At 37.8% G+C, this 25657-nt stretch overlaps 1 protein-coding gene across 14 annotated transcripts in view; it reads left to right on the top strand.

The window, feature by feature from the left end:
- The window catches only part of EPB41L2 (erythrocyte membrane protein band 4.1 like 2), a 196413-nt gene that overhangs the window by 151574 nt on the left and 19182 nt on the right, over nucleotides 1–25657 (top strand). For 4 of the 14 annotated variants that reach the window (XM_037520381.2, XM_037520384.2, XM_037520382.2 and 1 more), the window contains 9 exons: nucleotides 2254–2426; nucleotides 6841–6903; nucleotides 8805–8951; nucleotides 10236–10337; nucleotides 15828–15881; nucleotides 16084–16650; nucleotides 18423–18545; nucleotides 20225–20323; nucleotides 22618–22698. In XM_037520381.2, coding sequence (XP_037376278.1) covers nucleotides 2254–2426; nucleotides 6841–6903; nucleotides 8805–8951; nucleotides 10236–10337; nucleotides 15828–15881; nucleotides 16084–16650; nucleotides 18423–18545; nucleotides 20225–20323; nucleotides 22618–22698 — 1409 coding nt within the window. The remainder of the gene's footprint in view (nucleotides 1–2253; nucleotides 2427–6840; nucleotides 6904–8804; nucleotides 8952–10235; nucleotides 10338–15827; nucleotides 15882–16083; nucleotides 16651–18422; nucleotides 18546–20224; nucleotides 20324–22617; nucleotides 22699–25657) is intronic. The other 10 variants (XM_054697827.1, XM_054697826.1, XM_054697828.1 and 7 more) reach the window with 10 other exon arrangements.

Below are 25657 nucleotides of genomic sequence, written 5' to 3'. Positions count from 1 at the left end.
CCAGTGAACTATTTGGTTACAGCTTATGTTTTCCTTTCTTCCCCCAAGGCAAAGCTAGGTTGTAACCTGGAACTGAACTTTATTTTTCCTGTTAATGTACCTTTTTATTTTTGTTGACATCTATTATACTCTCTTTTTCCTGTTTACTTTTTAAGTTAGGTTAGATTAATTTTAACATGTAAATATTCTTCATTTTGAGGTTTGACAGACTAAAAATCTTTTAGTTATTACATGGAAAGTAAAATCAAAGTGATAGCCAAGATAAACTATCAAAATAAAAATCAATCTTAAAACAACTATGTTAGAACAGTGACATTCTGTGGTTGAAAAATCAAACTCCAGAAGAGGCAAACCAGTCATTTAAGAGATCTATTGATGGAGATGCATTTGAGAATGAGGAGAGAAATGAATTTTTGGAAGTGGGAAGGTGTAATAAGCAGGGACACTACATAGATCGGGTCATCAGGGAAAGAATGTTGAGATTTGAAGCACGAGAGGGAGGCAGAGAAAACATTCCAGGTAGCTGGAAGAGGAGATGTGAAGGTTATAAAATTAGGGAGAGTTTCATCAATTTCAGGAGCAGAAAGGCCAGTGTACTCAGAATTTCTAGTAAGGCTAGGGAGAGGTGGGCAGGGCCAGGTCATGCAGAACCTTGCAGGGCATGCTGAGGAATGTGGCTTTTAGTTGAGGTGTTATAGGAACTGGCCACATTTAGAAATATATTCAAGAACTCTATTAAATTTGCTTTACCTTGTGACTATACATGTATATGTAAGTGTGTGTATGTGTATACATGTGTATACTCATGTATGCAGAGTTCATGAGAGCACAGTATTACTTTTTAAAAAAATCACCTGGTAACATGACAGATGATGAAAGGAGACAGAAGCCAGACTATGAGGAATAGTCTGGGTGAGAGTGGTGTAGTCTTGCCTCTGATGGAAGTAGGCCAGTTAGCCATTTGGCTCCAAATGCTAGTGCCTGGGCTCTATAATTGTTTTAAGACCTGAAAAAATTGTTGACCCCCAAATACAAAAAACAAAGTTTAAAAAGTCCCTATAAATCACAAACTGGCATTAAAAAATATCTGTATCAGCTGCTGTCAACTTCATAATGTAACTTTAAATTTGATATACATTAAAATTTTGGTACAATTACATTTGAAGCCATTTTCAGAGCAGAGCTTTCTCATCTTGCAGTAATTTCTGACGGGTGCTTATGTATGTCCAATGGGTGCTTAGAAACCGTCATCATACGTTAAAGACACACTCATAGCTGGGAAAATTATTAAAATCTTCTCAAAAGTTCAAAAACCTAGAAAATAATTTATTTAAGGTGAATTCATTTTAATGTTTAACATGATTTGGTGTAGACTTTCAAAAGTATGAGTATTCAGGGCTATGAAAATCATAAATGGGACCTGAGGAAAAATAGAGGAGGAGGAGGAACTGGCCACATTTAGAAATATATTCAAGAACTCTATTAAATTTACTGGTTCAGGGAAAAACAAAGAGACTTTAAGGTTTATGTCTTGAGCACTAAGAGGACGGTGTTTTGGAAAAAGAAAACAACTGGGGAAGAAATATTTATGGACAGGGCCTGTGAAGGTGTGTAGATCGAGAGGGTTCTTACAATGGATTGAACTGATGGGAGTGTATTGGATTTGTGCTAGATTTACTGTAGGTTAAGTCATTCAGGAGGGAGGTTAGAAAAATGAAAATATTTGACATAATCAGAAATTAATTCTCTAAAATCTACCTTTCCTTTCTTATTCTAACTTTGGTGTTGACACAAAAGGTTGCTTCATGAAGGAATTCTGTAAACTTAATTGAAGCAAGTCATTTTAATAACTTGATAATTAGTTGCTACGATAGATAGATTCAGAAATAAGTTCAGGCAGGATTAAAGAGACCACAGAGAATTTAAATATTGCCTGCACTAATTCTGACAGTACGGAACTCTGGTCTTTCCGCTGGTCTTGGAGCTCCTCCTACTGGTCAATTCCAGGATCAGTTTATAGCTTTCAGAAATCTCTGGTTTGAGAGGTTGGTGTAGTTCAATGGGTAAAAATTCAGAATATTGTTAGAAATTGTTAAATGTTTAAAAATGAGTTTATCTCATATGTTTGTAACTTCAGAACTGAAGCAGTGTCTCTGTTCTGTTGATTGACTTCAAGCTGTCTGTTTATCTGTGTAAGGGGGAAAGTTCCATTAAGTTGTTCCATTTGAATGACCACTGATGACTCTTTACTAGCTCCAGTTGGTGTTGTGGACCAATGTCTTATGAAGGATTTTCGTGGCCCTGCTGGGGAGGTTTCAGCTCGTGGCCCTGGAGGGGTCAGCACTGCCGTGGTGCAAGATGGGGATGGCAGGAGGGACATCAGAAGCCCAGTTAAAGCCCCACACGTGCAGCTCATTGAAGGAAAGGTATGGTAAATTAGTAAAACATGAGATTTTATGAGTGTACTTGGTTGAGAATCTGTTGGTTGCACTTGTTTTCAGAACTCAAATATCACTTGTAATTAGTCATTTTATGTTGTCTGTTGATATAATTTCACAATTTTCAAATATGTGTAGATTCTTGCTGGTGTAGACACGTTCTCTAACCCTTTTTTGATTGTGTTCAAAGTGAAATATTTCAACATGAATTATATTATACAAGTAAGTAACTTATTGGCTTTTTGAATGTCTTCAGAATCATCCTATTTAATTATAAAAAAACTTGCTGATTTTGAAATTTATGTTTGCTGTGTTACAGATACATTTTTAGTATAACATAGCTTGATTATTTTAATTGTGTTGATAGTTTGAAATGAACGAAGATGGTCTATGAAAAAAACGTTTTCATCAGTAATCTGTAATAGATAAATTCTTAAGCACAAAGTGATTATTTTTGAACAGAAAGAAGATGGTGTGTTGCTTTCAGCTTCATTTGGTGCATATTCCACTGGAGAAGTAACCTGTATTGTGTTTTAAAATTTGTCACTTATTTCATATTACTGTGTTACCTCGGGCAAGTAAAGTCAGTCAGAAGTTTATCTGAAGAGGCTTGGAGCTCTTCCAATCTCTTTTTCATATCTTCACAAAGCAACTTCTTAAAAGATAACATTGGAAGTCAACATGGAAAAAGAAGTGAAATCATCCTATAGATTTTAAATGTTTTCCAAATTTATTCTGAAAATTTTTAAGACATGCGACATGAATGTATAAAGAACTTGCCAGAGGAAGTAGTTGCAGAGCCCCGGGAATTTCTCCACCGCTGGCTGTTAACACTCAGCGGAGAGGGGGCTCCTGGGAGCCTTTGAGCCCTGCCTGACCCATACCACAAGGCCAGGGCCTTTGGGTGGCACTTATCAAATTATCTGCATTCCCTTGCTAAAGAATTTGTGAATATAATATAAAAAAAATTTGGTTGAAATTTAGTTTAAAACGACAGAAATTGTGTCCTAGAAGTTATCTTTCAACTGCTGAAAAGTTGTCAAAATCATAATTATGCTAATGAGGCACCTAGGAAAGTGACTACTTACATGTGAAACAGAAGAGCTCAGCAATTCAGAAAGTCTCTGTTACATTTTGCCTCATTCATTTGATGGATTTAGTTCTTTTAATTCTTCGAAATTTCAAAGGAAATTCTGCTTATTACCAGCAAATGGCTGGTTGTGCTGCCCTCCTTGCTAGCAATCAGGTTTAGAAGTGATAATCTATTTGAATTTCATTTGAATGTTTGCAACCAGTTGGAAAACAATCATGAAATCAACCTATACTACACATTTTATGTGATAAAAATCATTCAGTTTTCCTCTTTAAAAAATGGATCACTTAATTCATTTTCTCACTGCATTGTGTTAATATGACCCCATACTTAAGAGTAAAAGTTTTCACTAACTATCCATTTCTTCTTCTCTTTCTCGCCTTTGTTTTGCCTTTGAATATATCCATTGTGTAATTTCACGTTCATCCATGGGTTTGCTCTTGAGAACAGCCCTTTTCCTTGTGCCCACCGTCACCACTCATCCGCTGTGCTTCATGTCTTTCCCCAAACCTGTTGCCAGTCCCTGAAGTGGACTTGCTTTCAGACATTTCGGAGGAAGACCCCTTTGGGGAGGCCGACCAGATCACAGTAGACAGCTTGGAACTCCTTTCCACAGGCGAAACCTCAGAGCAGGGGGACAGTGAAGTCACTGCCCATGATTCTGTCCCGGAGCCTGTCGAAGCTCCTGCTCAGTCTGAATGTCCTCCCACCCCTGAGACACCTCTAAAAGAGGCTGGCCATAAAGAGTCTGAATTTGGGCACTTTTCCTTCAGTTTCTGCAAATGCTTTCCATCCAGTTTCCCCTCACTTCTAGATGAAGATGGGTATCTTGCTTTCCCCAGCCTCCCCAAGGTCTGGGTCTCCTTTCTCCCTGCTGATGTCCAGCATTATGTTCCTATTACCTCCCCTTCATTCCTTCCTTCTCTCATCCTCATCTTTGGGCTACTTCTCTCTGCTTCTCAGTCGGTGCCTTTTTCTCTCACTTTTTCCCTTCCTCTGGCTCTATCCCTCTGCTATCTGGAGGCAAAAGCCACTTCCTTTAATGTGTCTTATGACAACGATGGGAATGACAAAGCAGAGGAAGAGGAAGCAGTTGCTGGCACTCCTACATAAGCTACAATTTGTGGGGTCCACAAAAATATTCTCCATCTTATACTGTTTCTAATGTAGAGTGTAAACATGTGCATAAATTTCACTGATTGCTCTCAAAATAGTATGGTCTACACATTTTCACACAAACAACGTTTTAGTGCATGAAAAAGAAGTATGAGTTTCTCCCTGCCATTAATACCTGCTGACCAGGTCCACACATGCTAAGTTGAGAACAAAGTTAAAGGACTATTGTAGAAATACCTAGAACATACTAAATCAAAAGAGAAGGGGCTCTGTGTCCCCATGAACGATCCATATAGAGTCTGTTCTGCAGACATATTTTAATGCTGTTATTTTAGGATGGAAACTTGTTTCAGCTTAGAACTTAGAATGTAGTGGACATAACTGTAAATGATGTGTAGTAGTAGAACTCCTTAGTACTGTTATAACTCTTGTTAGAAAACCAAGCTTCTTGTTCTTGCATTTATGAGGATGCATCTGGAACCTCTACTCTTGAGTACATAGCTCTAATCTCAGAAACTCTTTGTTTCATATTATTATAGCATTTGGGAACCAGATGACTATCAGGAAGTGTTTTTTAGCTAAATCATAATTAAATAAAAAAGAGTCACTGTCAAGTATTTTTAAGGAAGATACTATTCTGTTTTAACAAATGTCTACAAAAAATGACTTTTTGTAACTTGAGAATATTTAGCCCTAAGGTTGGCCCTTTTAGTGCTCTTTCATTTAAAATTAGGTGTCTAGTTTATGAATTTTTACCCTTATGTAGGACTACCTCTGCACAAATAATTCTGTGCTACATGTTTTTGATTATTTTGCTAAATATGGTCTGGTGACTTAGTGTCTCATATCCTGTGGGTGTTATCCATAACATAAATCACAAAATTCAAAGGAAATCTAAAGAAAAAAATGTGAAAATGATAGTATGATTAAGCATTGTGTGAAGCCATGATTCTTTAAAGTTACCAGAGGACTGCCAAAGATTGACATGTTAGAGTTAAGAGTTGACCAAGGAATTGGAAGACGATTCTTAGTAGATTCTGAATTGACTGTATCTCATTTTCCATGCTGATAAAATGACATTTTAAGCTACCTGCTTACTTAAAATATATTTGAATGATTAAAAAAAAAAATTTGGAACTCTCAGAGTTGACACTCTTACCTCCTGTAAAAAAGAACAGAACATCTGATCCTGCTATGAATTAACGTGTTAAAAGTTAAACTATTTTCCTTTTATATGGGAATCAGTTTTTTTTTTTCTTTCTTGCTATGTTCCTTTCCTTGGGTTCAGTAGTCAGTCAACATTTACGTTATTTTAAACTTACAAATTGATTCTTTCATCATTAATTACTGAGAATTGCCCAACTATGATAAACCATTCCTATTTAAGGAGATTATGAAAGAAAAGTGGCTATATCTCAAAGAATATTTAAAAACACGTACCATTTTAACATAAAAAGAGACCAATTTCCCCCCTAAAGGAAAGAAATTGATGGTAAATAATTATTTGTCCCTGAGATAAAGCTAACACCAGATTTTGCATCATTATGCTTTGCCCTCGTCACTAGTTGATTTAGGCATTTCATATTAGAATAGATTGAATTATGCCATTTTTACACTCTCACATTTCCATTCCTGAGTAAATAATATTCAAAAACAGTACGTAACTTAGGGACTGAGAAAGAGTGAAGCTTCCATTCTCCATTCCGCCTTTGCAATGGATCATGTCCATCATCCATACAACACTGTAGGTGAAGAAAGACCAAAAGTGGCTTAATATTCTGCATTTTTCTGAGAGACAAACAATAAAGGTTGGTAATATTGATTCATTGTTTAAGTTCAAATACAACCTCTTTGCCCTGATGGTAGAGTTGCTACTAATCCTCCCCTTCTTACTGTTGGCCGTGCAACTCTTCAGGCGAAGATGGAAGAAGAGGAAACACAGCTGGAGGAGGTGGATATTTGTTTTCCCCAAAGTTAAATATCTAGTGGCTGCTGCCTGCGATTGTATTTGGGATGATACACTCTCAGCCTGTACTTGTGAATTGTGCTTGTTGTGGCTTTAGGTTCTTAAGATTTTTATTCATCTTTTGTTTTAATGTCTTAGGCTATCCAAACTCCGTCATTGCTGGTGCTTGCTAATTGATACACTTAATGTTTACTTGCCTTTTCCCTGTGTGTGATTTAATTTCACAGAAAAATTCCTTGAGAGTAGAAGGGGATAATATTTATGTCAGACATAGCAATTTAATGTTGGAGGTTTGTATAATTTAAGAAAACAACTCTGTCCTGATGGCTGCCAGGCTGCTGTGGACGGGAGGTCACGCACAGGCTGGCTGGCAACTTTCTCCAAGCACAGTGCATGAAATGCATGGGGGAAATTCAGCTTGGGAGTGCATGTAACCAGGCCGACTTGTGTTCTTTTAAAGCGACTTAATTAGGAATATGTCTACCAGAAGTTCTCAAAGTGACAGCTGGGAAGAAAATGTTCTGTATCAAATGAGTAAAGTTTTTATCTATTGATCTTGAAGTTGTCCTGTAAGTAAACCTATTGTCTCCTAATGAGTTCTCTCCAGAACATGGAATCTGACATAATGTGATCCCATCCTTACTATACATTGACCAGGACAGATAATTTGTCCTGGCATTAAGTCACTTGGCTCTTAATCTGTGACCACAATTTTTGGGGGTTAGTGGTGCTGAAATCCATGCAGTTAGGAATAGTATGCTATTGGAGTATGAAGTTGGAGAGTATACTAATGAATAGGATTGCTTTGATTAAAAAATAAGAGAAAAGGAGAGAAAGGAGAAAAAACAAAAGCCTAGCATTCAATTAGGAATATATTCCCCGTGTCACATGAGAACAATTCCTCCTCCCCCTTCTTATTTTAGGGTCTTATGGCATAGTGTATACTGTGGAGAACTGCAATTCTCAATAATCTGACTAATTTGTTTGGTTGCTTTTGGCAGCTTTGAAACTGTTGGAAATGTATTTTAGCATAACTTACTAAAATGCTCTAAAGTGTAATACATAACGTTGCTTTGAACAAATGCAAGAAATGTGCCTGATCTCAAGCCACGGTCATTTTTCCATGCCATGCAAAGATTTTTAGATTTTCATGAGTTTTTGCAGATGGCTATAGAAGCTCACAGATGAGCTACTATGCTTGTGCATGAATATAGAATATCTAATTTTATCAGATGCATGCCCTGTTCCTCTGGGAGTGGGATGGAAGCTGTATAATCCATAGGTGGCCCCCATGATTTTTAAAATGTAAGAAACCTTGAAAATTCAGTTAAAACCATTTGCTGAACACTAATTGCATTTTAAATCCACAACTACTGTTTATTAGGGCAATCTAAAATATCCCACAGATGCCATCATTTATCAGGGTCTACGCCAGTGAAAATTGACCTGGTAATTTTTCTTGTATCCTTGATTGTATGAGGACCATCTGATATTTGGGTGACTGGGCCCCGCATTTCTGCTTGTCAAGTACATGAAACCAGCATGTGGTTCACTAATTTTTATAGAGAGGCCAAATAGACGTAGCCCCTGGGAAGCCATTATTTTTATTCTTTAAGGACTAAAGACACTGCTGGAATTTCCTGGAAAAAAATCAGTCCTTGGTTTTCTCTCTCTCTTTTTTTTTTTTTTTTTTTGGATGGTCCTACACTGGCCTTTCCATGAGGCAAATATGATTCTGAGGCTCCCTTTCTCTGTTGTGACTTGATTTACTATATTCCCAGAATGAAATTTTAATAGTAGCCCTATTCTATTCAGACAGGTAAATTTGCAGGAACAAAGTCATAGGCAGCATTTCAAATTCTTAAGAAAACCATGGAACTTAATAAGCAAAAAGACGTCCTTGTAATAATATAAATATTATTTAAAAACTAAATTAGAACCCTTTAAGCTGTGAATCACAAAAACATTACACATTGGCTTTATTTTCAAGTTGTGATGAACTCATTAAGGTTGTTTATTCATAGCTGATTTTATGGCTTTTGAGACTTGGCATTTTTCTTGCTTTAGTATGTTTTTTTTTTTTTAATCATAAATTTGCTTTGTTTTTTGTTTTTTGCTTTATTTTTATTTTTTGTCCTACTGGGTTTTTTTCTTTTGGATTTCCCCCCTTTATTACATTACATATTGCTAGGACCTGGATAAGGCCCAGGAGGACATACTGAAACATCAGGCTAGCATTAGTGAACTGAAGCGCAATTTTATGGAATCTACACCTGAGCCGCGCCCTAATGAATGGGAAAAACGCCGTATCACACCTCTGTCTCTACAGACACAAGGGGTATGTTGCTAGCTATTTGTTGACTGTTCAGTGAAACTCAGTTTGCTAATCTATTTTGTACATTCTCAGGAAATTACAAAATGTCCCCATTTCGTTTTTTCATATGTTTGCTAACAGTTTTTAAATACTAAATATTTATTAACATTGTACTACTTATTGACCTGGTTTTTAGGAAAATTGCATGAGTTTCAAAGTACTTTTAATGTAGTTTCAAATGATATTACATTCTATTAAAGTAAGTAGCAATGAATTGTTACGTAGGATGACTTAAAAACTGGCTTAATGTGATATTAAGTTTTCAGATACTGACTTCTGAAATAACAGCATTTACTTAATGACTTAAGGGATATAGGAATGCAGACTATATTTAGAATGGCTTTACGTAATTACTGTGAAGAAAATGAGTTAAATTTAATGTGGAGACTGATAGCCAGTTGAAAACTGCAGAATGTCATATCATGCATCTTAATATTGACACTTCCTAGGCATGAAGTATAGCCTGGTTTTTAAAGAACATTTTCTACTGTAACAATTCCCCAAATTGATCCTTTTTCTTTCCATGATTTACTTCTTCCTACCACCAATGTAAAGATTTGCCTTTGGAATATAGACTCAAAGTACTTCATTCATTCCCATCTATATCTGTTCTTTTCTGGTGCTCTCAAATCCCTATTAACCAAGAACTTTCATGGGCATGTTCATTGTACTTGAAGAGACAGTGATTATACTTTAAGATGCAGTTGTAAAACGTGTGTAAATATTTCACCCTACAATTTCATCTCTCCCTCTTCTGTCTTTCTCTTCTTAAGTTCAGCATCTAGTCTGACTTGACTGTTGCCAATTGTAGGCATTTAATTCATGCTGTTGTATTCACCTTTTCTTAAAAAGCACAAACTGTTAATTGCTTTAAATTTCTAACTTGTGACAGTGAAAGGAAAATAGCTCCTTCAGGACAGATGAGCAAAAACAATTACTGAACTAAAAACGCAAGTTTTGAAAATTTTAAGATTGACAACACCATGGTAGGGTCTTATGAAGTTGTGTACAACTCAAATTGTTATTTTTAGGTTTTCTGAAGCGATTAATGTCTGTGTGTCAGCAGTCACTTCTAGAGTGTTGTGTTTTCTGGAGAAACAGTATCTGACATGCTGAGACTTGGGTCTCCCCTTGTGTGCCACTTCACCTGATTTGTTCCACTGACACACCATTGTTTTATGTTTGTGTTGCTATAGACGTGATGTATGTGTCTTATTTGTTGATTATGTCTATTGTTTAAAACAATAGAGAAAAGGAGAACATCTTTTCAAGGATATTTTGTCCATGAAGGAGAAGCATCAGATGGCGGCAACACGGACAGTTGAAGAGAAAGCCCAGGAGGCAGACAAGGTGTTCACCTTGCATCCTTGGATCTCCTCTTGCTTTTCCCCTTTTCCTCTGTTTCTGTCCACAGCCATAAGAGACTCCATTTTATCATATATCATCCTCAAATATTTTTGATACAATTTTTTTGAATCTTTAAAAAGTTAATTCTCCAAATATATAGGAACATGGAGGTCAGTAGGTGAGAAACACCTTAGTGCTGAAGTACTTTATTTGAAAATCCAAAATTTGAAATGATATATATCAACCCATTTAGGCGATCAGAATCCCTAATCCTGATGTATGTATGTGGCTGGCAGTTGGGAGGCCATGGTCTCATATGAAACGGCTCTGTTTGTACACACTTTTACACAATGTGGTGGTGTTAAAATAACAGGCTTAGGTTACTAGTTTTTGAATACATTGGGAAACCTGTTGGATTTTCAATTTTTACATTTTTAACAGAGAAAGGATTTTGGTGTATCTTAGCAGCCCCTGAGATCTCTCTCTACTTCTGTATGTATGAACTTGCCGACATTACTAAGGAAATTGGCTTTCTTCTGCTTTTGCATTCTCATTCTGTGTTTCTGCTGATTTTTGTCAGCCAGCTGCTCAGCCTGTTCATTGCTGGGACTAGGATACTTGGCAGTATAGTAGAGGAGATAGAGGTGGTCATGTAAATTTAGTAATTAGCAAATTGGATGTGCTTAGATGAGTTAAGATGAAATATAATTTCCTGTTAAAAGGTGATTGGGATGGCTGCTTGCCATCGTGGTCAGGAAGGGAGGACATTTGAGTTAAGACCTTAATGTGGATAAGTGACATGTGGACGTGAAGCTTTTTCTGTGTGGAAGGAAGAACAAAGGCAACAGCTGCCAGGCAGGAACTAGTTTAAAGAACTGAAAGACCAAGTCATGGAGACAGAAAAAGTCAAGTAGGCAGACCCCAGGCCCTGTCAAGGTCTTAAAGACTATATTAGAGCTTGAAATTTCTTGTTGGAGTCATGGGAAGCCTCTGGGAACCTTAAACTGGGAAGTGTCTGACAGAGATTCCTCTAGGGCTGGATAAGGAATTGATTATAGGAGTTACAAAGGTGGTGGTCACTAACAAGGAAAAAATGTTTCTCTTCTACAAAGCCTGATTTTGTTAATAAGTACAAAGCATTATTCATCATAACACACAGTGGGGTAGGTGGAAGAGAAATAAGTGGAAGATGAAGCCCTAAAGGAATTTGAGGTCTGGTTGAGATGAAATATGAAATGAAACACTGTAAATGAAAGAAATAATGCCGTAAATCTCAACCAATTGGCATGTTTATATATGCTAAAGGTTAAACTGAAATCCAAAGCCAGTAGACTGTGTGTGTGAGATAATGATTTCAATGTCATAAATGTTGAAATATTTATGTAGTCTTCAAAGTTTATCCCCTGGAAGCAAGTCAGATGGCACTGAACGTCAATTTCAAATGATGTCTTTATACATTTTGTAGTAGGAAACTTTGGAACTTTGGTGAAGATGCTTGAAATTATTCAAACTTTTTTCTGAGTATCATGGTTTAGAGATGTACAATATAAAATATCTGTATATAAGTTACATTAAAATGAGGTTATATAAGATTTAAATCTGGATTTTGCCCACAGTTAAGTTCTAAACAGCTTATCTACACTTGTAGCTACTGTTGTTTTCAATACTTTTCCTTTACAGCACATGCAAGAAAATACATATTTAGCATACATATGAATTGTTGTCATCTATAATTACCCTTTCACCCTCCATTTATAGATCACTTACATTGTATCCCCCACCCTCCTCCCCCGTAAACATCATATCATTCCTTTAGTTGAAAGTACCTGAATATTTAAATCTACTTCATTGTTTTGACTTAACAAAAGTTTTTAAAGTTTGGTCTTTGTTGCACCTTCATTTTGCTACTGATTTTGCAGCATTTCTTGATTATCTTTAAATCGTAATCATTAATGACATGTGAGTATAATTTGATCAACTTCTCCAAATTTCTTAGGGGTTCATAGATTAAAAATAACAGCAATAACCTCTTGTTTAAAAGTAAATGCGGTCTTTGACAGGTAAATAACATGATTTCATGTCCTATTACGTTATTGCACCAACTTATATAAAATATTCTCATCAATCTATCAGAGATTACAAAAACTGTACTTTTAAGGTACTGCAGAAGGTATTTTATTGAATAATTAAATGTGTAGCACTTATATAAACTCTCGAGTGATCTCTTGGAGAAGAATACTTCACCATCCCACCCACCCCTAGGTTGGTTTAATTATGGAGGTTGTAATCATGCTGAATTAGTCAGGAAGCTTTTTCTCTCTTGAATAATGTATGTCACCCTCTTCATCTCACTGTCCTACTCCTCACATCCAAAGGGGCAACCAGAAATGTCATTCATTCGCTCATCTTTAAGTGTTCTAAGAAGTATTAGGAAATATTCTCTCTTCTGGCTTGATGGGGAGCTCAAGAAGACTCTACTGTTGGCCCTCCACATACCCGAAGCCAGACCCCCACAGCTTTTCTCTTGTGCCTTCAGGCAGTTTAAAGATGATCCTTTAAGGGATAGAAATGCAAAGATTAAATTTTTCTGAATAGTTTTCAGGAACAGATGATTTTTACATTGCTCACTGATTTTTCTAAGTTTGTCTTTCTATTTAGATTTTTTTTTTAACCAGTTACTAGAAAAAAGTATTCAATTTTTGGCACTTTATTTAGCATGTCTGAGAGAATTTCTGTGGTTTACTGTCACAGCACCTGCTGTGCAGACAAATCAGGTGGTATAAAGAAGGGAAGAGATGGGAGGAGCTGGAATGGTTAAAGAAGCCTATGCACAAAATATGGGATATTAGATGGACTACAGAGAAATGGCAGAATTGGTGAGGTCCAGAGTGACTAGGGGAAGGCATTGGAGGCAGCAGAATAAGGGCATCCAAATTTTAACACAGGAATAAGTGTTGCAAGGTTGGGGTCTGCTAAGAGGCCATTCTGTACAGACACTCTCCAAGAAGCTGCCACAAAAATAAGCAAAATAGTGTTTGATTGGATGGATAGGTTGTACCCAGTTATGATAAAACTTCAGTGAAAATTCTGGAGTTTAGCTGGTTTCCATAAGTTTCAGCTGTCAGAGATTTTCAAACAGGATGGAAGCTGGCATTCAGGACTCTGCCACATCCGCTGCTGCGTTTTTTCCGATTCCTCACCTTTCTTTCAGTTTGTTGTTCTGTGATTTCTTTCTTGTGTAACCTTTCCTTTCTTTTAATAGGTCACTGCTTGTTGTCTGTTCTGACTTATTGTTAATTCTGTGCTCTTCCTTTCTGACCTCTCTAGAGCCTAGAAGAGGAGATAACATCAATTTTGTTTAGTGAAAAGGGCTTTTCTCTTAGCATGAACGCCACCTTCACCTCAGCCACCACTTGGACAGCAGAGGGCACTGTTGGGAACTATAATGCACCTACTGAAAAGCTTTCTTCCTGGCCCTTCTTACAGTTGCCTGAGGTGCATTTTACTTTGTTTCCCCTGTTTTTTAAAAGCCACATACAAGAGTGATTTTCATTTTTCCAGTATTCAGGAACCCTTCCCTCCAGTGCTTTCATTGGTGAAACTAACTCTTTTGGGAGAAACATTCAAGAAATAATCACCAAATTTGGACGTGAGGAAAAAGTAGATTGGATGTTTCTCCTGTTTCTTTTGTGCCCTAGCCTCAAATCTGCCTAAATTCAGAGAATCATTTAAACCCATAGTCTTAAGTTGTTTCGTGGAAGGAAACCTGCAACAAAGTAGAAGCTAAGAATGTTTTGTCAAATTAAAATTTTTCAGGGCTTACATCTTTCTCATATCTTCCGATGCCTTATTTTATAAACTCTGCTTACCATATTTAAAAAAATCAAAAGACCTGTTATATTCAATGAAATCATTTTCATTTTTCTCAATGACTCAAAGGGATTCCTTGAAATTGGGCAGAATCTACCCAGCCATTTAAGGTTAAGTAACACTGACCTGTAATCATGAAATGTCTGCTTTAGAAATGTTCTGATCACTGGATATCTTTATGTGTAAACATCAATGCGTAGTTCCAGTTAGGTGTTACTTATTTATCCAAATGGATTCAAAATTTTCCAATTTAATATTTGACACAGTTGGGTTTTCAATAAAGCTGAAAAGATGACTGTCTTGTTCTGTCAGTAACATGATGTATATGGTAATTTGAACAATGAAACCATGTCCGTACCATTCTTTCAAGAATAATAACAAGGATGAAAGAGAATGTGTGATTGTACAATGATAGTTGCTGAGAAGTGTGCCCTTTTGTCTGTGTTGCTGGGGCATATAAACCTGAAATTTGCTGTTACTTATATGGAACAGATAGCTCCCATCCATGTAGTATCTTGGCAAATTTATAGGGTTCATCTCTGCCCAGAGAGTCCAGAGGTTGCAGTGCCCTTCTTTATAAAGCATGGATATACCTTCTTGAATAAGTGGGGCTGCTATCTCTCCTTGAATTGTTTTAAAGTTATACTGGAGGCAATAGTATCACCTAAATGTTAAAAAATTGCCTGGGTTTTATTTGTACTAGTGAAAAGTGCCCTTTTTTTCTCAGGGAACATTGTAAGCTTTCTTATAGTTGTAAAATTCTTAGTGAGAATGTGTTTATTCTGCCCTGGTTATCAACACTGTAACATAGTAAGTTATATTATTAATGCATTTGATCAATAGGTACTAACTGCACACTTAAGTACTATAGTAAACTTGAGTGAATTTACTTCTAAAGAAAGTGATGTCTGCAGGGAACAGAGTGAACATCTGAAATAATAAACTTAGGTCCATTTCAGCTTTCAAAGATCTAGTGGAGAAGCTAAATCCTAAGGAAAAACACCTGGAGCCCTCACCGACATCCAGTTTACCCTAATGTTACTGTACCCTTTTGCTAATCTGTAACACTGTGTGGGATGTTAATCACTGTTTCTGAAACGTCAACAGTTTTTTATGTTCATGACCATGTGAGACCACAATTTTACCAACTAAAGAATCTGTTTTCTAAGTGAGCCAGACAAAAAATAAGGACCACCATGTCATTCATTCCCTATTCAGTTAGGAATCAGGGTTTCCAGCTAGGTTTTATGATCGGATTATTAAAACCAAAGGTGTTGAATAGTTTTTTTAGATTTTTAAGATTTAAATGTAAACAATCACCAAGCTATTGGCGTAATTCCATTTCTCCCCCTCACTCCCCTACGTTTTCAACTCAAGTACAGCTTTTACAGGTGTAAAAACAATAAAAGCATTTTATTTCTTTGGGAGGTTGCTGGCTGGTTTTGTTTCCTATCGTAAGCTTTTAGCATTTGTCTTGGTTGTCCTCTATGTGACCTTGAACAAAGGATTGTTGTCGTTGTTGGTTCTTGCTGCTCTGTCTTTGCAGTGTCAGATGTTTGTCTTGGTGGGTGTTGAGGTGAAACTTTATTGATTTTGTGTCCTCGGTTGCTTTTTGTTCCGCAGAACCGCGCTCCCGAGTCTGAAGGGCCTTGCGCTGGAGCCAGTGATGCTGTTAAGGTTCTCCCCTTTTCCATGTTAACACCATTGCCCAACTTTTCTCACCTCCCTCACGTTTCCCCCGCTTCCCTTTCAGTCAGCCATCATAATCATCTTTGTTTTTCTCCATGACATGAACCTACCATCCGTTCATTTTGGTTGCCGTCGTTTTGATTTATTTATATATTTTTGTTTCCCCTCATCCGTTATTTTTTTTGTGCAGAGTTCACATGAGACTCTGAATGTAGTGGAGGAGAAGCAGCAGGCGGAGGTTGGGAAAGACGAAAGAGTAATCACAGAAGAAATGAACGGTAAAGAGATCTCACCTGGGAGTGGTCCTGGGGAGATTCGTAAGGTGGAGCCTCTGACACAGAAAGACTCCACCTCCCTGTCTTCTGAGAGCAGCAGCAGCAGTGAGAGCGAGGAGGAAGATGTGGGCGAGTACCGGCCCCACCACCGAGTGACCGAGGGCACCATCAGGGAGGAGCAGGAGGAATATGACGAAGAGGTGGAGGAAGAGCACGGCCCTGCTGCCAAGGTAGTAGAGAGGAGGGAGGAAGCAGAGCCAGAAGCCAGCCCAGTCAAACAAGCAGGGGCCAGTGAGCTCCCGGTAGAAACAGAGATCCAGGAAAATGTAGTTGCCCCAAAGATACTCACCGAGAAGAGCGTACACGAAGGCGCTATTAAGCAAGACATGGGAGAAGAAACAGAGGACGAGCAGCATAAAGTTAACGGAGAGGTGTCTCATGTTGACATTGATGTTTTGCCACAAATTATTTGTTGTTCAGAGGTAAATGAGCATCCCAAGGGGGAGCTAAACTCTCGAGCTATTTCTCAGGTGGAGAACCACCTGTCTGTCTTCTTCTCCTGTCCTCCCAGTTCTCCTTCAGCTTTTTCAGCAAGATTTTTATCTCTCACGGGAGGAAAGGGGAGAGCACGGCTTTGTACTTTCTGCCAGCTCGGCTCGTGTTTTCTACCTTCTTTATTGCACCTGGATCACTTGATAGAGTCGACTTTCCTACAGCGACCTCATCTTTTTTCCCTTGTCATTTCACATTTCAGTTTTTCTTGCATGTTTTGATTGTTTTCCACTGTTTGTCCTTAGTTGCACTGCTTCTTCTTAATCAATGCCCTTTTCTTTGGTTTATTAGAAAACCCTGTATGTAAAATGGCCTATATGAGTGTGTGTGTTGCTTTTGTCATGACTGGGTTGGACTTTCTGGCTCATTCTCTCTTTAAGATTCATAGAACTGGCAGCAGGCTCTGAATACCATGTATTCTAAATTCACCTTCCACAGGGATGAAAACAGTACTTCTTGATTTACCCTGTGATTTCAGATTTCAGGAGTTGTATGATTTAGTTAAGAGCTTTTTCTTTGCTTCAAAGCATCAGTAAACTAGACTGCTGAATAGAACCCCCTTCTCTTCCCATTCTGGATTATTTGCCAATATGTTTTGTGGATTATCTACACTGGATGAATCTTCCTTTTTCTCTTCAAAAAAAGAACTTTCCACACTCCTTTTAGATTGTCTTGGTCGCTGGTGCAGTATCTCTGAATGGAGTTAAAGTTATGCTGAGGGAGGATTTACTGCCATGCAAATGTTTTCTTGAATCTAAAATACCACAATGTAGGGATTATCTGTCCTTGCTCTCTTTTGCCTTTGTTTTGACATAATTGAGTGGATATGTATTGTGTTACTTTTAAACTTCTTTTTCACTTCAGGGAAGACATTTCAGGAGTCTTTGAACACTGAACTATGGTTTTCTGCATTTAATATGTGGTTGTTCCTCTTTAAATAAGTACACTAGGGTATATTCTCTCAAAAGTACTATAGTATTTAGGTACTAATATAGTCTGGAGGAGTATTATGGCCTGCTCAGCAGATTATAGCACTGGTGGGCAGTGCCCCTCCTTTAATGTTTTAATTGCTCAAAGCATTAACGCAATGTTTCTTTGGTGGAATTATATTAGCTATAAATTTTAACTTATATAAAATATATAAGAAGCACTGCAAGTTTTAGACAAGTATTAATTGAAAGCAATGGTACTTGAAGATTTTCTTTCTACAAATGGCATCTCCTTGTCAATAGGGCAGAAAAACTTAAGGAAAATAGCAAGTCTTAACCTGCCTGCCCGGCGTGCCAATTAGAGGCAATGAGCCTTCACACAAACTGTGTGGTTCTTTAAACAGCAGTAAACATCAAGGCAGGTCACTTCACATCGTTCATTCTGTTTTGTTTTCTTTTCAGTTTTACTTGCCCAAAGCTGAATTTTATGTATCACTGCACACCAAACTTGACTTCTAAGTAATTTGGGATCAGCATAATTTGAAGCATGCCACAATTCAAGGAGCTCTTAGTTTCTTCTTCAGATACACACTGTCTGAAGAAAAATGTTTTTCTTTTGTCTCTTTTGTTTGTTTTAAATTACTTTTATTCTTTTTCTTTTGTGCATGAGCATGTGTTTGGATATATTTCTGACAACTATTTTTGAAGGTTCCACCAATCACTTTTACTTTATCAGCTCTAGAATTTATTTTTCCCTTCCTTTTCCACCTCAGCCACCAGTGGTAAAAACAGAGATGGTAACAATTTCTGATGCCTCACAAAGGACAGAAATCTCCACCAAGGAAGTCCCTATTGTCCAAACTGAGACCAAAACCATCACATATGAGTCTTCACAGGTACAGAAGCTCTAGACTCGGACTCTCTGAACTCTGTTACTTCCTGTTTCTGTTTTCATTCCATCTTCTAGTTCTTATGTTTCTGGCTTTAGCGTAGCTTTTTAATCTCTTCATTTTATAGCTGTACTTCAACAACAATGTAGTTTGCTGTGTTACTTCTTAGACTGAGACAGAGCTGCAATCCAATGTGTGACCACCCAATTATAAGGGGGAGGCATGTGTGCTTGGGAAACAGATCATCTTACAGTTTATTGCATTTGGTATCACTTGTGGGTTAGTAGATTTAGGTACCCCAAACTCCATGAAGGCAGATCCAGTCAACTTTCGCTTGCCAGTTACATGCATAAGTACACAAACATACTGTGCTTCTTCACATGGGATGATTTTTTGAAGATGTATGTCATCATTCTTAAGTAAATGCAATGCTGTGCATCTCTGTAACTATCAGATTTGTGTAGTTGATTTTAGGTATTCTGACACTGGTTCTGTAAAGATTTGAAATAAGCATTAAGGTATCTAACCATAAGAGTGACAAAGAAATAAAAAAGAATGTGTTTATCATTTCAAAATAGAATCATTTAGAAATTTGTACAACTGTTTTATAAACTTAGGAATTTAGTATTTTTTTGTAGGACTGTACTATGGATTATTGCCCTCCAGAATATTCTTTTTAAAGGTTAATGGGTGTATATGTGAAATAGTCCTCAAAATTATTTAAGTCATACTGTCCAGACATGTGCATAGATCCCACATAAGCACAAACTGATTTCTTATAAATGGGTTTCGTAGGAGAACACGTACTCGGTGTTTGTGATGAAGTAAGTGCCTCATAAAGAAATAAATGGGCCTGACCCAAGTTCACGGGAAATTTCTGCTTAATTTATAGTCAAAAAGGCTCTGGACCTTCTAGTTATTTCCTGCAGTCAGTGTCAGGAAACAAGGCAAATATGTTTGGTGATCTTAACATAAACTGTTAAGCTATTGGTTTGCTTCATTATTTTCCTTGGTAAACTCTGGAACTTTCAACCTTTTCTAGGATCAAAGCAAATAAGTGAAACCAATTTAGATAGATGCATGGGATTTATATATGAGGTGCTTGTACATAGATAGAACATGCGTGTATATGTGTTGAAGTATATGTACCATATATATGCTCACAACACACAAACAGTTACAGCAACAATATTAAAAAATCTACAGGAGCTAAAAAAAAAAAAAATTACTCAAGTTCAGTCTGTCTTGGTCAGGTTTTATTGCTTAGTAATCTGAGTTATCTATTATTTACCTACCTGTTCTTAAAACAACAAGCTTAGCACTTTTGGCCACTGCGGAAACATCTCTGTCTGATTCTCTAGAGTCTTTCTAGTTTCTTAAATGGCCTTCACTCAGATCTTCTCATGACTCTCTTGTGGCTTTTAGTTGCACCTTCTTCCACTCTTCCTTCTTTGTTCTTTAACCATGGGGATGCTTCTACACAGATACTTAGCCGTTGTCTTTACTCTTTAAATGCCAGCTAGTCTCCTGGCAGTCCGTTACCATAGCAAGCATGCAAAGGATAGGCATCATCTTCTGCCAGCCATATAGTTTTTAAAAGATGCATATTCAGTGGGGAGGGGTCTTCTCTGGCAACATAATGGAAGTTAAGCATTGCTTTGTATTTTTCCCCCAACTATCCAAAGATTGATGGCGGGGCTGGTGGTGACTCGGGCACGTTACTGACTGCACAAACCATCACATCTGATTCCGTGTCGACAACAACAACCACACACATCACCAAGGTAAAGCAACCCAGGGGAATGAGTTGTGTATTCAAAGTAATACACAGACAGTGCCAGTGGAATAAAAATGTCTTGATTCAAGTATACAAGAAATTAGGCTCCATTGACGAATGTATTTAAAATGAATTGCAATTTTCTAAAGTACAAGGAGGTAAATGTATGTTAGAGTAACTTAAGACAGCTACGGATTTGGAGAGAATTTAATAAAAGTGGAAGCACAGGTTTGGTTAGTACAAACGAGCCCTCTGACTGAAGCAAGTGACTGAAGACCGTCATCCAGAATTCACACAAGTTGTTCCAATAAATGTAAATAGCCTTGCATTGATTTAAGATGCCAATATAATGAGGCATTTTTCCATCGTTCTCTTAATGTTTAATACCAGGTGACCAGTGATTCCCAAAGTTGGTCTCTGGGCTGGCAGCTGCAACCTCACTTATGGACTTGTTAGAAGTGTGACTGTTGTGGCCTCACTCCAGGTCCACCAAAACCTGGGAGTGTTTTAAGCTCTCTGGGTGATTTTGATGAGAGTCTCAGTCATCAGATTTCTAACTCCAGATTTATTTTCCAACATTACTTTTTGTTTCTTCACACATTTGGTTAGTGCTTGAAGGTCTTAGTAGTATCCTTTGCGCTCTCTTCACCCGTGTTGTAACAAAAATCTTGTAAATTAAAAAATGCCACCGAGGCAATACCTGTGGGGGTATCCTAATATTACCTCAGTTAAAAGTATTAAAAGTAAAAAACAAAATAAGTGTACATTTGAGTCAAATAGATAAAATGATAATGTTTGATTTTTCAAAATGCCATGTAAATGCAAGAGGGCATTGGTGTTCATTTTAAAGCCTAATTATTGAGCTTAGTGAAAAGCCTTGTGTCTTATGGTAAAGTGTCATCATGCGTGTTTAGTGTGTGAATTTATCAGCATTGTAGAGATTGGACATGGGCTTTCTCAGGACTGTGTGGTGTTTGCTCATTGTGTCTTTCGAACGTCACAGCCATGTGATCTCGTCCACCTCTGTAATGCCCCAGGCTCTTTCCATTTGCTCTAAGCTAGTACCTCTGCACAATTCACCAAGAACTCCTGCCCAGCCCCTCACATAGCCTTTGTTCACCCACACTACGTGTACACACGCACAACTGTGTTTTATTATTGCCCTAAAACAAATGAACCAAATCACCAAATGGATTTATGTCAAAACTATAACCAGGCAATTTCCCAAACCTGAACAAGATACCTAAATTGTTAGGATTCCTTGTAATTCTACAGAAACCAAGCAATTATTTCTTTTTTCTTCTCCTTTCAAAAATCAACAAACTGGGGCCTCCCTGATGGCCTAGCAGTTAAGTCTCGGTGCTATCATGCTACCACCGCTTTGGCATGAGTTTGCTTCCCCAGCCAAGGAGCTTGCCCACCTGTGGTACATCAGACCTCTCCTGTCTCGCCCGCTGCTCCCCTCAGCAGTGTATTTCAGTAAATCCTTCTGTTCTGCTCCCACTCTTGTCTCTGGTGAATCCTCTCCCCTCCCCACACCTCTGTAATGCACCCTGTTTTTCTATGCATAAATCTTTTAAAAATCAACAACAAACTGGGAGTGAAGAAGCTCAAAAAATTCTAATGGAATGTCCCATAGAATTATTTGGATTAACTGACATCTGTACCATCTTAATTTCATCTGAATCTTTATAAATTAGTTTTAAGATTGCTTTCAGTTAAAGAATATTTAAGGATGCTACAAGTTGTATAATAGGATTGTCTTTAGAACTTAGAAATAGTGTTTCCAGGTGTAAGTTGTCCTAGACCCTGGTCCCCCCCACCCCCACCCCTACCCCAGCCACTGGCTGCTCATTCAAATACCTGTCCACTGTCCATGTCTCTCTACGCACTTCCCATTGGCTAAGGTAGCCCCTGGATGTCAGAGCAGCCCGCTCAGGGAACCAGAATGACAGACACCCTTAAATCATGTCTGGCTTTCCTGGTAGGTCCAGCTCTCTACTTCTGATCTCCTGAAGGGCTCTTCTTCTCCCTTTCCTGCATACACACCTGTCTACCTTCCCTCACCCTGGAGGATTCTTCCTATCACATGTAGATGCCAATTGTATCTGTGGGATTTCATCTATTATCAATAGAAACCATATACGATTAAGAAAGTTTCTAGAACATAAGCCCTCTCCACTCACTGTGCATTGCCTTAGGGTGAAGAGAAGGTCTAGGTGTGCTCCATCTGTTTTCTATGATTCTGTATAAAACATGCTTTAGTGATTGATATTCTCCCCACCCCTTTATGACTTTTAGACTGTAAAAGGTGGAATATCTGAAACAAGAATTGAGAAGCGCATCGTGATCACAGGAGATGCAGATATTGACCATGATGAGGTAAAGCCTTTTGATTCTGAAAGTAATTAATTGTGCTTGATTTCTCGTTTGCACATCTGTCATTGTATTGCATTGTGATGAATGGCATGAAGGTGCAGCTTTCACACAGTGGTCCTTGCAGTCTTCTTAATGCTGAATCAGCATAAAACATGGATTGCTGTTGATGTACATTTGCTTTATATGCACTTTTGGTTCAATATAGTCTAGAGCATTCCTGGCAGCCATTATGTATTTATGTGGTTTCTGGTTTAAAGACAAGTCATCAACTATTGAAAACAGAAGTGGCAGTTTAATGACACTGGCTTCTAAAAAAATAAGAAATGCCACTAAGTTTGACTTAGGACTCTTAGGAACTCATAAAGTACCTTTGTTAATAGCAATAGAAAATTTGGGCTCTTTACTTCTAGGTGGTTTCCCCTACCTTGTTACTCTTTATGAGGGGTGGGAGAAGGTAACCTAAGGTCTTTCTCTTTTTTAAATACTTAAATAGATTTTAATAAGTTTTAAGAAAATTTATTTCAGTAATCTAGGCATTAATAAGCAATTCATGAGAACTAGAATTAATCGAAGGTCACTTAACAAAATGAACATTTGCATATATTCAGAATTTCTGAAAGCCTCCTGCTTCCATTCTCAATGTTAAGTTGAGCAGAATGTTTGCCTTTCAAAAGCAGGTGATGAATAGAACTGCTGGAGACTTCAAGAGTGGCTTAATTTTCCTCTACAGTCCTATGTGATGATGAGGGGTTTTATTTTGTTATTTTCTGAGTGATTTTTAACTCAGCTTTAAAGGAGACCAAGCTGCTTTCCTTTTACAACAACTTGAAGGAGTGGAAATGCTCAATTGATCATGTCAGCTGGGGATTAGGAACTCATGGTAGTCACCCAGCTTTTTACGCAATATTGAACGCGGGGAAGAGAATTTTAAAAAACGATTTCTTATTGAAGAAAGGCTCATTATATGTGACAACAAATTTTTTTTTTCCTTTATGCCTAAAAAGAAAATTATCCTACTTTTTAAAATCCCATTAGCATGATTTTACTTACATATTTCATAACATACCTTTTAAATACCTTGATTGTTTTAAGGGTTAAAAGGTTGCCCTGACTGCATTTTGACTTCCTAGTAGAGATTCCTGGTCAAGGACTAGTACATGTGCCTGCTAACCCCTGGAAAATGAGTGACCTCTGTGGAAATCAAACCTCCAGTTTCCCACGTGGAGGATTTATTCTACAGCAGCTGCTTAGGGTTGTTTGGTCGATGACAGACCGTGTATATGACAGTGGTCTCCACAGGCTGTCACATCAAGCCTGGGTGTGTGGTACCTGGACCACCTAGCTGTGTGTAATTGCACTCCCTGATAAAGTTCAAGCATTGACGCACACCCAGGAGCGTTTCTCACCTTTCCTGGGCATTAAGCTATGTATGACTGGACTTCTTTTCACCGGGACGGTTGTAATCACCCTGACCTTAAGTAGGAGCAAGCCTATTCTTTATTTTTTCCTTTGGAACTCTCACTTGACAAGCACTTGTTGAAACCTTACAGTGTTGGAGGCAAGAACCCACATTGTTTGGCATAGGGCTAAGTGAAAATCGGGGTCTTCCCCAATTTAGTTTCTACTACCCTCTCTCTCCACTGAACCTAGGCCCTCTCTGGCTTGCAGACACCTCTTTTCCCCCTAGGGATTACTTTCCACTTTTGCTCTATGTACATTCTTCTGTTTGTTGGCCTGTTTTACTTGAAAACTCAAACCCAGTTGGTAGTGCTGCTGACAGTCAAATACTCAAAATGTAGTCTGAAAAGAAACTACAAAATAGCACCTATTCCTAATTCTTAAATTAGAGAAAAATCACAAGGATGTCACAACTTAAATTGTTGCATTGAGGAACACACCTTGTTTGTATGATGTGCTCTGTCCCATTTTAAAACCCAGGTCAGATGTGAACAAATCCAGAGAATAATTAACTTTCTCATGTTTAGTTATGAGATGGCATCAGCTTTGTTGAGTCACTTAATTGTGGCTTCTGGTGTGCTTGTTACCTGGAGCTCCTGATGAGTTCACTTCAGCCTTCAAGACTATCAGGAGATGAGGGAATTATTTAAAACTAAAGGGAAGTCGCTTCCCTGCCAAAAGTTGATGTTGATCATGTGGTGACCTTAACGTCGTTGACACCTTTTGCAGTTCCTTGCCTACATTAAAGAAGCTTCACAGTGGAAGATAGAAAAGAAAGAAATCTCTTTTGTGTTAAATGAAAGAGGTGTGTGCTTTTAGAACAACTTGCTTTGCCGTTCTTCCCTCTGTGCTAGTTACAATATTTTCAGCTCCATTCAAGTGAGATTTAAACAGCACTGCAGTCGCTCATCACAGTGTATTTCTTTCTAATAAAATAACTTCTCAATTTAGCAGTACAGTCGGCCCCACATCCCTTAATCCAACCAGCCACAGATGGAAAATGTGTACCCTATGGTTGAGCCCACGATGGTTGCATCAGTACTGAACAAGTACAGACTTTTCCCCTTGTCATTATTCCCTAAACAAAATAGTGTAACTATTTACATAGCATTTACACTACATCGGGTACTATAAGTAATCTGGAAATGATTTAAAATATAGGGAGGATATGCATAGGTATATGCAAATACAGCCCCATTTTATGTAAGGGACTTGAGCATAAGCAGGTTCTAGAACCCCTAGATAGCAAGGAACAACTGTTCTGGTGTGACAGTTTTCTTATAATCTATTGTTGCCGTAATATATTAACATTTTGCATTATTTAATTTCATATATTAATATTACGGAATTAATGGCAAACTAATTTCAAATGTGTTTGAAGATGATTATAGCACTTTCTGGTTTCCCCTACTTTTCTACTAATTAAATCATGTTTTGCACATGCTGCCTTCCCTTGGGCATCATTTATATTTCCTCTTTAGCAATTGCATTAGTTTAATGTAGG

The sequence above is a fragment of the Talpa occidentalis genome, unplaced genomic scaffold (genome assembly GCF_014898055.3).
Source record: "Talpa occidentalis isolate TD23 unplaced genomic scaffold, MPIMG_talOcc4v2.1 talOcc4.2, whole genome shotgun sequence".
Classification (NCBI taxonomy): domain Eukaryota; kingdom Metazoa; phylum Chordata; class Mammalia; order Eulipotyphla; family Talpidae; genus Talpa; species Talpa occidentalis.
The sequence above is the reverse complement of the archived record's forward strand: the minus strand, read 5'-3'. Positions and strand labels throughout refer to the sequence as shown.